General features: G+C 42.4%; 1 protein-coding gene across 4 annotated transcripts; it reads right to left on the bottom strand.

Annotated features, from left to right (window-relative positions):
• Positions 1-5,307: 5,307 nt before the first annotated feature.
• Positions 5,308-9,797, bottom strand: LOC109999970 (uncharacterized). Of its 4 annotated transcripts, XM_020655164.3 has the most exons (3): positions 9,657-9,727; positions 8,381-8,463; positions 5,308-7,354 (listed from the first exon to the last, which is right to left on the bottom strand). In XM_020655164.3, exon 3 carries the CDS (start codon positions 7,330-7,332, stop codon positions 6,268-6,270), a length of 1,065 nt encoding a protein of 354 aa, XP_020510820.1. In that variant the 5' UTR covers positions 7,333-7,354; positions 8,381-8,463; positions 9,657-9,727; the 3' UTR covers positions 5,308-6,267. The 4 variants fall into 4 exon arrangements, with proteins under 4 accessions (XP_020510820.1, XP_020510819.1, XP_029137284.1 ...); XM_020655163.3 differs by lacking the exon at positions 8,381-8,463 and having other exon boundaries at positions 9,657-9,797; XM_029281451.2 differs by lacking the exons at positions 8,381-8,463; positions 9,657-9,727 and adding an exon at positions 9,495-9,635.
• Positions 9,798-10,614: the final 817 nt, after the last annotated feature.

Raw genomic sequence — 10,614 nt, 5'->3', positions numbered from 1 at the left:
ATAATTGGACTCTGCAGGAATGAGGAAAATTACAAAAAAATCTCAATAAATAGTTTGGCTTTAAATTAGGCTTTTTTGGGGAAGTTCAAAAAGGGAACATTCTAGTTGTTTATTTGAATTTCACTTTAAACGTTTCTTGTTTTTGTATTTTCAATTTAGCACCAGGGACGTGTCACGGGATCCTTTGGGTGTTTCAGGCAAATTGGCAGGTTGATTATTATGTTAAACAAACTTGCACAGCAGTGACCTGTAGAGTATCTGTTCAGAACTGTTTTAAAGAAAATGTTAAGAAAAAAATGGAGATAATCATAAGAAATCTAATAAATTATAAATTATAGATTCTCCCTTTGACCATTTAAAAGCTCATAATTTTAAACTAACTGAGAGTCAGAGATAGTTTTTGTTGATAATGTAAAGCAAATAGAGCTCCTATAATCACCAAAAATTATTGCAAAATGATGTAAGACACATTGGCGCAAATTTAATTAAATCTAATTTAAGGTAAATTCTTGAAAATTTAAGTGAATTTGCAGAAATTTCAGAAAGTTTTTATTGAACATCTTCTAATTAAGCATTTATCTATCTATCTATCTATCTATCTATCTATCTATCTATCTATCTATCTATCTATCTATCTATCTGTCTACTTGTTATGTTGTTTCTCCTCTGACGCCGGGTCTTTCTATTCAGTTCATCATACTCAGGCCTCGGGCCCGCAAGCCTCTCCTCCTCCCCTTCCACCCGTCCTCACCCCCTCTCTAACTCCCTTCATCCCTCCCCTCTCTCCTCTGCCTCCCCTCCACCACCCCCTTTCTGTCAAAGCTGATTGTTTCCACGCCAGCAGAGTGCTGCGGGCGAGCGCACTGTCACACTACATCAGGCAGAGGGAGGAAGGGGAGAGAGAGAGAGAGAGAGGGAGAGAGAGGGAGGATGATAGGGTGTATATGTGTTTGTGTTTGGGGGGGGGGGGGGAAGAGGCTGCAGCAGGGATTCCCAAACTTTTTCATGTCAAGGGCATCCAAACACAAGACCCCGGATTGTTTGTCCTGAGGAATCTGAATGTGAAGGAGTGGACGGAGTGATGTATCTGAGAGTGGACAGGAAGATAAATCTGATATTAGGACGACTAAAAGCCCCACACAACCACCATTGTACCAAATATCAAGGGTGGATCTTGTTCCAGTACAGGGATTGGGTGAACCAGGGCATGTTCCTTTGGTTTGCTTTAAATCAGTGTGTTCTTACATTGAAGGAAAACAAATGCAGAGAAGCATTTTGAACATAAACCAAGAGTTTGACACCATGTTTGATTTCACCCTTTAAATATTGTCAGGTTATTTACCAGTTTGGGTACCAACCAATCGTTTATTCTTTTACATAGTTACTCTAAAACTGTCATCAATGCATCCTAAGGTGAAGAAAACACTGTAAATAAGACATTTAAAACAACAAGTTTTCTTCAACATTAACACTCAAGCAGTAATATGTTTGTTTAAATGATTGAATTAAGATTTATTACAGCTCGCAACAATCCACTTTTGGATAATTTAGCCAAAAGGATTAACACTAAATCTTTACAAAACAAGCCACTGACTCCTACAGAGGGTAAAGTTAACCCTTTAATGTGTAATGAGGTCAGTGTTTATGTGTGAGCATGTCTGATGTCAGATCTGATGTTTGAATTCTAAAGACAAACATCCAAAAGTTCTCAGAGTTTCTAAATGTGTCTGACTTGTTTCATGTTTGTTGAAATATTCAGCAATAAGAGTGAAAGGCTTGATCAAGCTGAAACACATGGAGGTTATGATGCAGCCAGACGAGGAGGAATTTAAACATCTCCAAATGTACAAAGTAAAACGGCATATAAGGCGTATACATGATAAATGGGATAAGATATATAATAATGATAACATACAGTAAAGTTTATGAATAATATCAGAAACAGCTTGTCGATAATTCTCTCTGTAGATCAACATTTGACAACAGACTCAAAAAAGATTTTATATGATTAATCATTGATCTGCTTTACCTTTTTTTCTTTCCAAGCAAGTTTGGACAAAACAATTCTACATGATCTCACTCTGTACATTGAGCTTTATTTTACATGTAAGTCCATTTGGATTAAATCCTCTTTTTGGTGTGAGACCAGGCCGGGATGGCAAACCATTACAGTCAAAAAGGTGTAAAAAGAAATTAATTCACACAAAAATGTCATACTTTTTTTAAAATGTTGCAATTTTTTCTTTCTTTCTCCATAATTGTCTGTGTAATTTTTAAGAAGAAGACAACCTATTAAACTAAATATGACATTTAAAGATCCTTGCCCTCTTGCTTTTTTATTAGTGTGTCCTCACTCTCTGACGTGTGAGCTCTTCAAACAAAATCAATCATGTCGACTTTCAGCCCCTTGCTACATTCTGCCTCGTAACATCTGTATATTTTTTTTCCACAACAAGTGATAAAAGGATAAAATATATCTTTTTGAGTTTAAATAGGATTTTTTTTTTTCTGCTTCCGTCTCATGTTTCTAACTCTATGATCCCTCTGATTTCACTGCATTATATCATTCAACATGTTGAGAAAAAAAATGTCTCCCAATGGGAATCCTTTCATGGATCCCAGGTGGTCCCTCGTGAAGTGCACCACAGCCTGACACACACACACACACACACACACACACACACACACACACACACACACACACACACACACACACACACACACACACACACAGAGCTGCAACATCCACCTATGTGCACACTGCTGCCCCCTGGTGATTAAACACAGACACAACAGCAGGTGGAGGTCCGACCTGTGTGTCTGTGATGGAGTGTCTCCCCCTAGTGGACAAAGTGACTTGCTGTATGGAAACTGATTTTTTTTCAGCAGGAAAAAAGTTCCTTGAAATACTCAGACAGTGAATGTTTATTTTACTTTTACTGTCCCTGATTTAAAATGTTTTTTTTCCAGTGCCAAACCTGAACTTTACCGCCCCCTTTTTCATTTACATATTAATTTTCTTGGACCTGGATTAACATATCTTCAAATGTGTATCACAAACAAAGTGTTTAAGGAAACCTTTTGCATTCAATAGTTTTTGTTTTTGTAAAAAAAATGTCTGGCAATCCAAATGGAAATAAAGCAGTCAGCTGTTACTGCAGTTAAAGACACATAGACAAATATTAAACTATGCAGTCACTAAATGTGTTGCTGCTGCTCTCTGTAAATGAGTTTTAAAATAATCTGTAATGAAAGGTTTATTATCAAAGTGTCAAAGTGTGTGTGCATTTAAGGAGGTTATGGGGGGGGGGGGAAGTCAAATCTTAGTTAAAAAAGAAAGAAAAAAGACACAAATGCAAAAAAAAATCCTTACCACGGTGTGATATTATATTTTAGGAATCAAATCCTGCATAGAGAGGCAACTTTTAAATCAGTGGAAAAAAAAGACTCCTAAGGAGAGAAAGAAGGAGATTGCACAAAACAGGAAACTTTCTCCACTCATGACCCTCGTTGTTGCCCTGCAGGAAGTTTCGCAGTGTTAAACTCCCTGACATCTAACACACACTACTGTAGTGTTGTGTCTTACATTTCTATCCTCCTTCTATCCTGAATTTTATTGTTTTATTAGGACAAAAGGATTCTGATTCCCCACCAATCCCAGTAAGAGGTTTTTAGAGTGTTCAAAGTGCATCCTGCTTTACATCCCCAACATTAAATGGATATTGGTAGGGCAATATCAATAATATAAATGCTGGTACTGCTCTTTAAAAAGGAACTTATCGTACGCTGTAATAATTGGCTTTACAGATCAGTTATCTGACATTCTTGGGAACAAATGTTGGCTTGGTTAAGATCTGAAAACCCCTCTGTGCTGTATGAGGTTCATCCAACTCCAGAGAAGTGATTTTTTGTTTGTTTGTTTATAAATCACTTTATAGTTCATGGTGGAGATGTAGCTTACTTCTCATTGCACTGTTTAACCTTTGACCCTTTGAAAAATGCTATACAACCTTATCTGGGTCACAGTTATTTGACACAATAGATCATTTTAAAAAGAAGCATATGGGTTGACTTTGTATATTATGTGTTGCTCTGAAAGGGGACAAACAGTTAACATCAGAGTACCATCAGGGAGATTATGAAATCCTCTAAAAATAGTTTGTGTTCTGAGGCGGAACTGATCAGGTAGAGCACTCTCTCCTCAAGTCAATGAAGGCAGCTCATTTATGTATCTCCCTGTTTCATGAGCTTTTGTTTGGATGCATTCATAAGCTCCCTAACTGCCCTGAAATCACGTCTCGGTGGTTTATTAAAATCACCAATCAAAGGCGCGTTTGTTCCTCTCTGTTGTCCCCTTTGTTTCATGTGAGGTGGCTCCTCGTATGTCGCGAACAAGTCGGTATCCCGGTTGTAAACGTGTTAAACATCCACCTTCAGCCGGAGAACAGGGGATCAACATGGACTCAGAGTTTCAGTGCGACGCCTGCGTCCAGGAGAGGAAGATAAGCTGGAGGAACAGAAACGAGGAGTGGGGTTTGGGGGGGGGGGGGGGGCAGCTACAGCCGGGGATTATCCCAAAAACTTTGCCCCGGGGTTTGGCTCTCCTGTGCGCGGACCGGACCGGCGTCTGTTCACCGCGGCCCCGGGCGCTGACTGACAGGCTCCCTGAGGGGGGGTGGTGGTGGTGGTGGGGGGCCCAAACGCGACTCTGTGTGGAGATTACAGGGGTGGCAACGCGGCTGGTATCTCTCTGGGAACACACACACACACACACACACGCACACACACACACACACACACACACACACACACACACAGAAAGAGGTGAGATGATCTTGAAGAAGAAGCCCGCGGGCTGCAGCCGTGCCCATAAAGATTGACGCCTCAGCCTCACACAGCTACCCACCCCCCCCCCCCCCCCCCCCCCCCCCCTCAGAAACACACTCCCTGCACCTCGTGTGATGAGCCGATACAAGCCAACTTTGTTCAGCTGACAAAGAGGCAATTGTTTGCTGAAAGGTCATTCGCCCAGGGGTTGAAGTAGAGCAGCAAGAACAGCTCCAGAAGATAACAACTAGCCTTTTTCTTTTTCTTTTTTAAAAAGTCATATCTGCTCTGTGAGGGCTTTTGATAAACCTGCTACTTCAAATCAACATGCTGGTCTGGAATTAAATGAAGCCTCCGGGGCACTTTGAGTGGGTTTATCAGGCAAACCCATTGGACTTCCCCTCAGTTTTAATCTACTTTGAACCACACATTTCATAAAAAAAAATGTAATTTCATGGGGGAATAAATGCACACAAATGGTTTGGATATAAGATAATTTTATTTACGCTTTGTAATTCTCTTATCATCTCTCTATATACAGCGTTATCTCAGTATATAAATCATCTCTGATGTATAATCTCTGATATTTGCAATACTTTTTTGGTACAGCAGTGGGTTCTACACAAACATCAATTCAAAGACAGACATCTTAAACACTTAGATAGAATATTTTTTGACATAAATATCATATTTCTCGCACAACATTGTTCGTCATCTCCAAACTACATCCTAAGTCAGACACTTTGAGTTTATTTCCAGTTTTGTGCTGATGACTCGGATTACATTTATCGATGCTCTGGGTGGGAAACAGGTGAAGAAATTGAAGTTTTGGGAACATTACAATCAGAAACATGAGTTTGAAGCTCAAACCTGTCAGACAAAATCATGGGGAAGTCATCTGTTTTTTTTTTTTCTTTTCTGGGGAGATTCTTAAAGGCTTTATATGTGATTTGTTTTTGATCCAGCAGGTGTCGCCCTTGAGCACCAGCATGAAACCAAAACAACTCGCGGTGCATTGTTGTGTTAGCATGCTAATGCTAGCGATCTTTATTATACTCGTATCTTCACACTGCATGTAAATTTACCTGAAATGAGCGTGATCTAGAAACACAGTTAAGCAGTGAGTACAGTATGTTATTCTTCTTTTCTCTAGTCCCTCAATTAAACAACTTTTATACACGAGGGGAGGAGTCAGCCGGCCGTCCTGGCGATGTAAACAAACTGAAGATAGGACTCTGAAAACATCACAGACAGTGGGACTCGGGTGTTACACCCATTGTAGACAGTCATGACTCACAGAGTTATTTTCAGAGGATATACTTGATTTATATTATATTTAAGAGTGAATAATCACATAGAAAGCCTTTAAACAATTAAAGAAAACAAAAATACAGTTTTCCTTCACTTTGCATTTCAGTCCCTCCGTTTCCTCTCCTCTCTTCATGATTGGCTGACGGCAGCAGCGGGTGCGGCGTTAGCCACAGCGGAAGCGGCGCCCATACGCAGCAGTTCCTTCCTCTGCGTGAGGATGACGTCGAAGCTGGACTGCAGGCGGTTCTGCTGCTCCTGGATGCGGCTCTGGAGGGTGCGGACCCAGCGGATCAGGGCGAGGCGGCGGTACATGGTCAGCTGCACCTGGTGCTTCTCCATCTCCTGGGCCTTGAAGTGCTCGCGGTCTCGCAGTGTCCACACGGCGTCCATCAGCTCGGGCATCTCGCTGTCGGAGTCCGAGGAGCGGTTGTTCTCTCCGTCTTCCTCCGCGCCCTCCTCGATGAGATTCCCCAGGTTCCTTCCCGTCAGAGACTTGCGCGGGACACTTCTGCGTCTTCCGGGTGGCTCTCTGTTGCTGTTTCTGGCTTGGTTGATTTCCTGCTGGGTCGATTTCGGCTCCCCGACTCCGATGCGGTCCCAGCCTCCCATCAGCATCCCCTCGCCTGCGCCTGTGTCCATGTTGAGCGGGGACATGCTGCCGCCAGACCGGAAGCTGAACTCGGACTCGGAGTCGCTGTCGCCCCATTCGTCGCCGTCCTCCTCTTCTTGCTCCTTGCACATCCTCCTCTGCTGCTCCCTCTTCTCCCTCTGCTTCTCCTCGTTCTGACTCATCATCATCCTCTTCACTTCCTCTTCCATCCTGCCTTCCTCCGCCCCGTCGGGAGGAACCCTGCCGTACCCGTCATCCCCCGTCTCGATTTCGGGCAGGGGCTCCAGCGGGCTCCAGCAGGGCAGGCGGGAGCGCGGCGACAGAACGCCGGAACTGTGGTGATAGGACGGCGAGGAGCTCGGAGGATCGCGACCGAGCGGGCCTAGGTTGCGGGGACGCACCTGGTTGCGGTTCTCGTCTCCGCCTCTGTTGCCCGTGAGGACCTCGTCGTCGTCCTTGCCCGGCAGGAAGTTGAAGTTGCCGTCTTTGTCGCCTTTCCTGTTCCGCAGCGACGAAGAGGAGACATCCTTAGAGCCTCCCTTCCCTCCGTAGGCCGAGTTCAGAGGTTGGTCCTGATGGAGCATCACTGACCTCGACTGAGACTCACTGAAAAGACAAGAGACAGAATATCAGAGCCAAAACATGCTGTCAAACATATTCCAGCGCAGAAGCTGAAGTGACAAAAAGGAGTTCAGTTCAGTGTTTTTATCTGACTTCTGAGCAGCCACAAGTTCAGCTTCATGTCAGGACACTACAAAACAAGAAATGTTCCTCGTTTGAGTCTAAACAAGAACTTTAACCGCTTGTTTTTACCTTCTCTCTCTTGTTTCTATTCTTTTCTGTATCAAAGCTGAAATGGTAAATTACAGCAAAAAAGAGTCGCTAAGAATTGAAATCTCACAAAAAGTTATCAGTTGAAGTTTCAATATGGAGCAGGTGTAGATCCTCCCCTTTGTAATAAAGAGCAAAATGATTTTAACAGGCAGAAAACTTGAGCAGAAGCAGACTCATTGGAGGAAAGCAATCTGTCACGACTAACTTCAGGAGAGGGAGAGAGACAACGATTCCTACTCTTGGAACAAGTTTCTTACCTATCAGATTCAGATAATTCAATTAAGATCTTAATTGAATTATCTTTTTTCTCTTCGTAACCTTTTCTTTGGATTTGTATTTATTTTTATTTTATTTCATGTTGCATGTATTCTTGTGTGTTTAAAAGATTATATCTACAAATGTGCCAGGATGAACAAAATTTGTGATGAAATATGACAACTTGTAATGTAGTAAAAGAGCCTGCAATAAAGTCACAAAAGAAAAAAAAGTTTCTTACCTATCTTTAGAAAAGGTTTTAGTTTTTTTTGTATAACCTCAAAGTGTAATGTTTGTATCTAAGGTAGGTATCCAAAAGTTTGAAAATGCTACCAAGAAAGCGATCGATATCTTCGGTTTAAAGGGAAAAACAGGCCTTTTTTAAACCTCAAGTTGTTCTCCTCTAACTCACTTCTGTTCTCCTAACAACCGCTGTTTTCCTGTTATTAATCCCACCACTTCCAGACAGAACTGAGATAATCATTCCACGCTTTCAAGAATCTCAAGAGTAAAACATGCAAAGCTTTTAACAGCACGACGCACCAGAAGCAGAAGTGACTTTAGCAGCAGTTTTCCAGTTCCTGTAAAGTTGATTTTTTGAAGCAAGCACGAGTCAAAACATGAAGCTGCATGAAAGAGAAAAGAACAAGCAAGAAGCAGATTTAAAAAAAATGATCTTAAAACTTTGGGAAATTAAATAAGAAATATGTGAGGAAAATTAAATTCAGAGGATAAAAGAGGTGGATTAAAAACAAAACGATAGAAGGAACAATCAAACACTAATGGATGAGTAAAAGAGGAAAATGAAATCTAGTTCAGCAGTCCATCCCACCCTAAACACACACACACACACACACACACACACACACACACACACACACACACACACACACACACACACAATCACAGTCTAACACACACACACACACACACACACACACACACACACACCAAACTCCTTGTTTTCAGTGTCTAGAACTACAGGCTGGTCCCCACACTCCATTTCTATTAGCATCAAATATTTACATGTCTCCTCAGAATGGAAATTTCTCTAATCCTGACTTCAGGCTGCTGTCAATCAATCCCCCCTCTCCTCCTTTTCCTCTGCATGCGCGTTCACGTGGTGCTGAAGGACAGCGACCGACTGACTGTGACTGTGGCGGGAGCGCGCACTGATGCCTGACGATCACGAGGCGAAAACACAGATTATTCGTGTAAAAAAAAAAAAAAAGCGACATTTTAAACACAAAAAATACCAAGTGGTGGCATCAGAATCGTGTGTTTTCTACATAGCAACACATCTACAGTAAAGTAGAAAAAATAGCTGTAAACACGCGATGGGGGGGAAAAAAAAGAGAAAAAATAATACCAAAGCGGTCCTTCTGCAGGCTGGATGTTTCGCAGCTGTTCAAAAACACGTCTGTCTTTGCTCTGACGACGGCAGGAAACGTGAAAAATGCGACCAATGGCGTTAAATTGTTGCATTTTACTGCTAAAATAAACACAAGGTTAAAAAACACCAAACACGACAGTCTGACGTCTTAATTCGTCCACAGCGAATCAGTGATGCGAGAAAAAAAAGACTCTTAACGCGATAAAAGAAATGCAATAAATCAGGTATATTTCATGTCTACGTTGGGCGTTATGTAACGCTCACCCCATATCAGTGCTGTCCTCTCTCTCTCTCTCTCTCTCTCTCTCCTCAGTAAAAAAAAACAACCTCAGTCTCTTCCTTTCATCTCTTATTTGCCGATTGGGAAAGTCAAATGACTGACACGGAACCTGAATGTATTAACATGATGTTCTGGATTTTTCTTACCTTTCTGCTGGTTTTCAGTTCGCTGGAGAAGCTGGACGCTGCGCCCTCCCAATTTTTTTCCCCTCCCCCTCCTCCTCCTCCTCCGACGCCTCCTATGTGATGTTTATCTTCCTCCTCCCTTCCTCTCTCTCTCTGCCGCGGTGATTCTGAGAGGAAAAGGAAAAATCAGAGCAGAAAGGAACCGCACTGAGTAATGGCTTCCTGAACTGGGCTGGGGTCTGCAGTGAAGAGGAAGCTGTGCAGAGTGAACACAAACAGTGTTGAGGACACAGAGTGCTGTGGTGGTGCAGGTTTGAATACATAAACATGGGATTATATAGAAATCACAAGCCTACACACACATGATTGCACGGTGTTAGAGTAGAGCCTACACAGTGACATCCTGGGTCGGCCCCAGTGGCGATTCTAGAGTCTGTTGGGACCCCACCGGGGGGGGGGGGGGGGGGGGGGGGGACCGTCACTTTCCCCACGCATACTCCTGTTTCTTTTTCCTCTCCCGTTGACGGATCATTCCTCTTCACATGGGGCCGCTTAAAGGAGGTTTCCCATCGTTTTGGGCAATTGCTGTGGTTTAAAGTTTCCGAGCCCTCAAGGGGGGCCCCCTACTGGTCTTGGGCCCCTGTTGACAAGCAGCACCTCTGGTCAGCTCTATAGAAAGTAAACGTCCTTAATGCACCTCCATGATACATATTGTCTTGGAGTGAAACTGAACTTTAACTCAGCATTAATAAATTGGTTTATTATTATTTAAAGTTGTTGTACAAAGCTATAGGGACATTTTAAATCTTTATAAATGTCGCCTACAACTTTTCTAAAGATTTTTACCGTCGCTTATTATGACATTTTTTCTGTTTGTATCAGGCGATAGCAACTGTAGTTTAGTTCATTAGAGTCGGCGACAGTGTAGAAAATAACATCAGTCTCAGAAGAGAAAAGACGCTTTGTGCCAGATTTAACT

This window comes from Labrus bergylta, chromosome 19, assembly GCF_963930695.1.
Source record: "Labrus bergylta chromosome 19, fLabBer1.1, whole genome shotgun sequence".
Taxonomy (NCBI): Eukaryota; Metazoa; Chordata; class Actinopteri; order Labriformes; family Labridae; genus Labrus; species Labrus bergylta.
Note: the sequence above shows the minus strand (reverse complement) of the source record. Positions and strands in the feature narration are given on the sequence as shown.

Bases quoted from the DNA above. Each gene is read 5' to 3' on its own strand.
- LOC109999970 (XM_020655162.3), bottom strand. From the start codon at position 9,322: ATGCAACAATTTAACGCCATTGGTCGCATTTTTCACGTTTCCTGCCGT. The intron at 7,355-9,206 runs GTATTATTTTTT...TTGTCTTTTCAG, and splicing joins CCTGCAGAAGGACCGCTTTG to TGAGTCTCAGTCGAGGTCAG.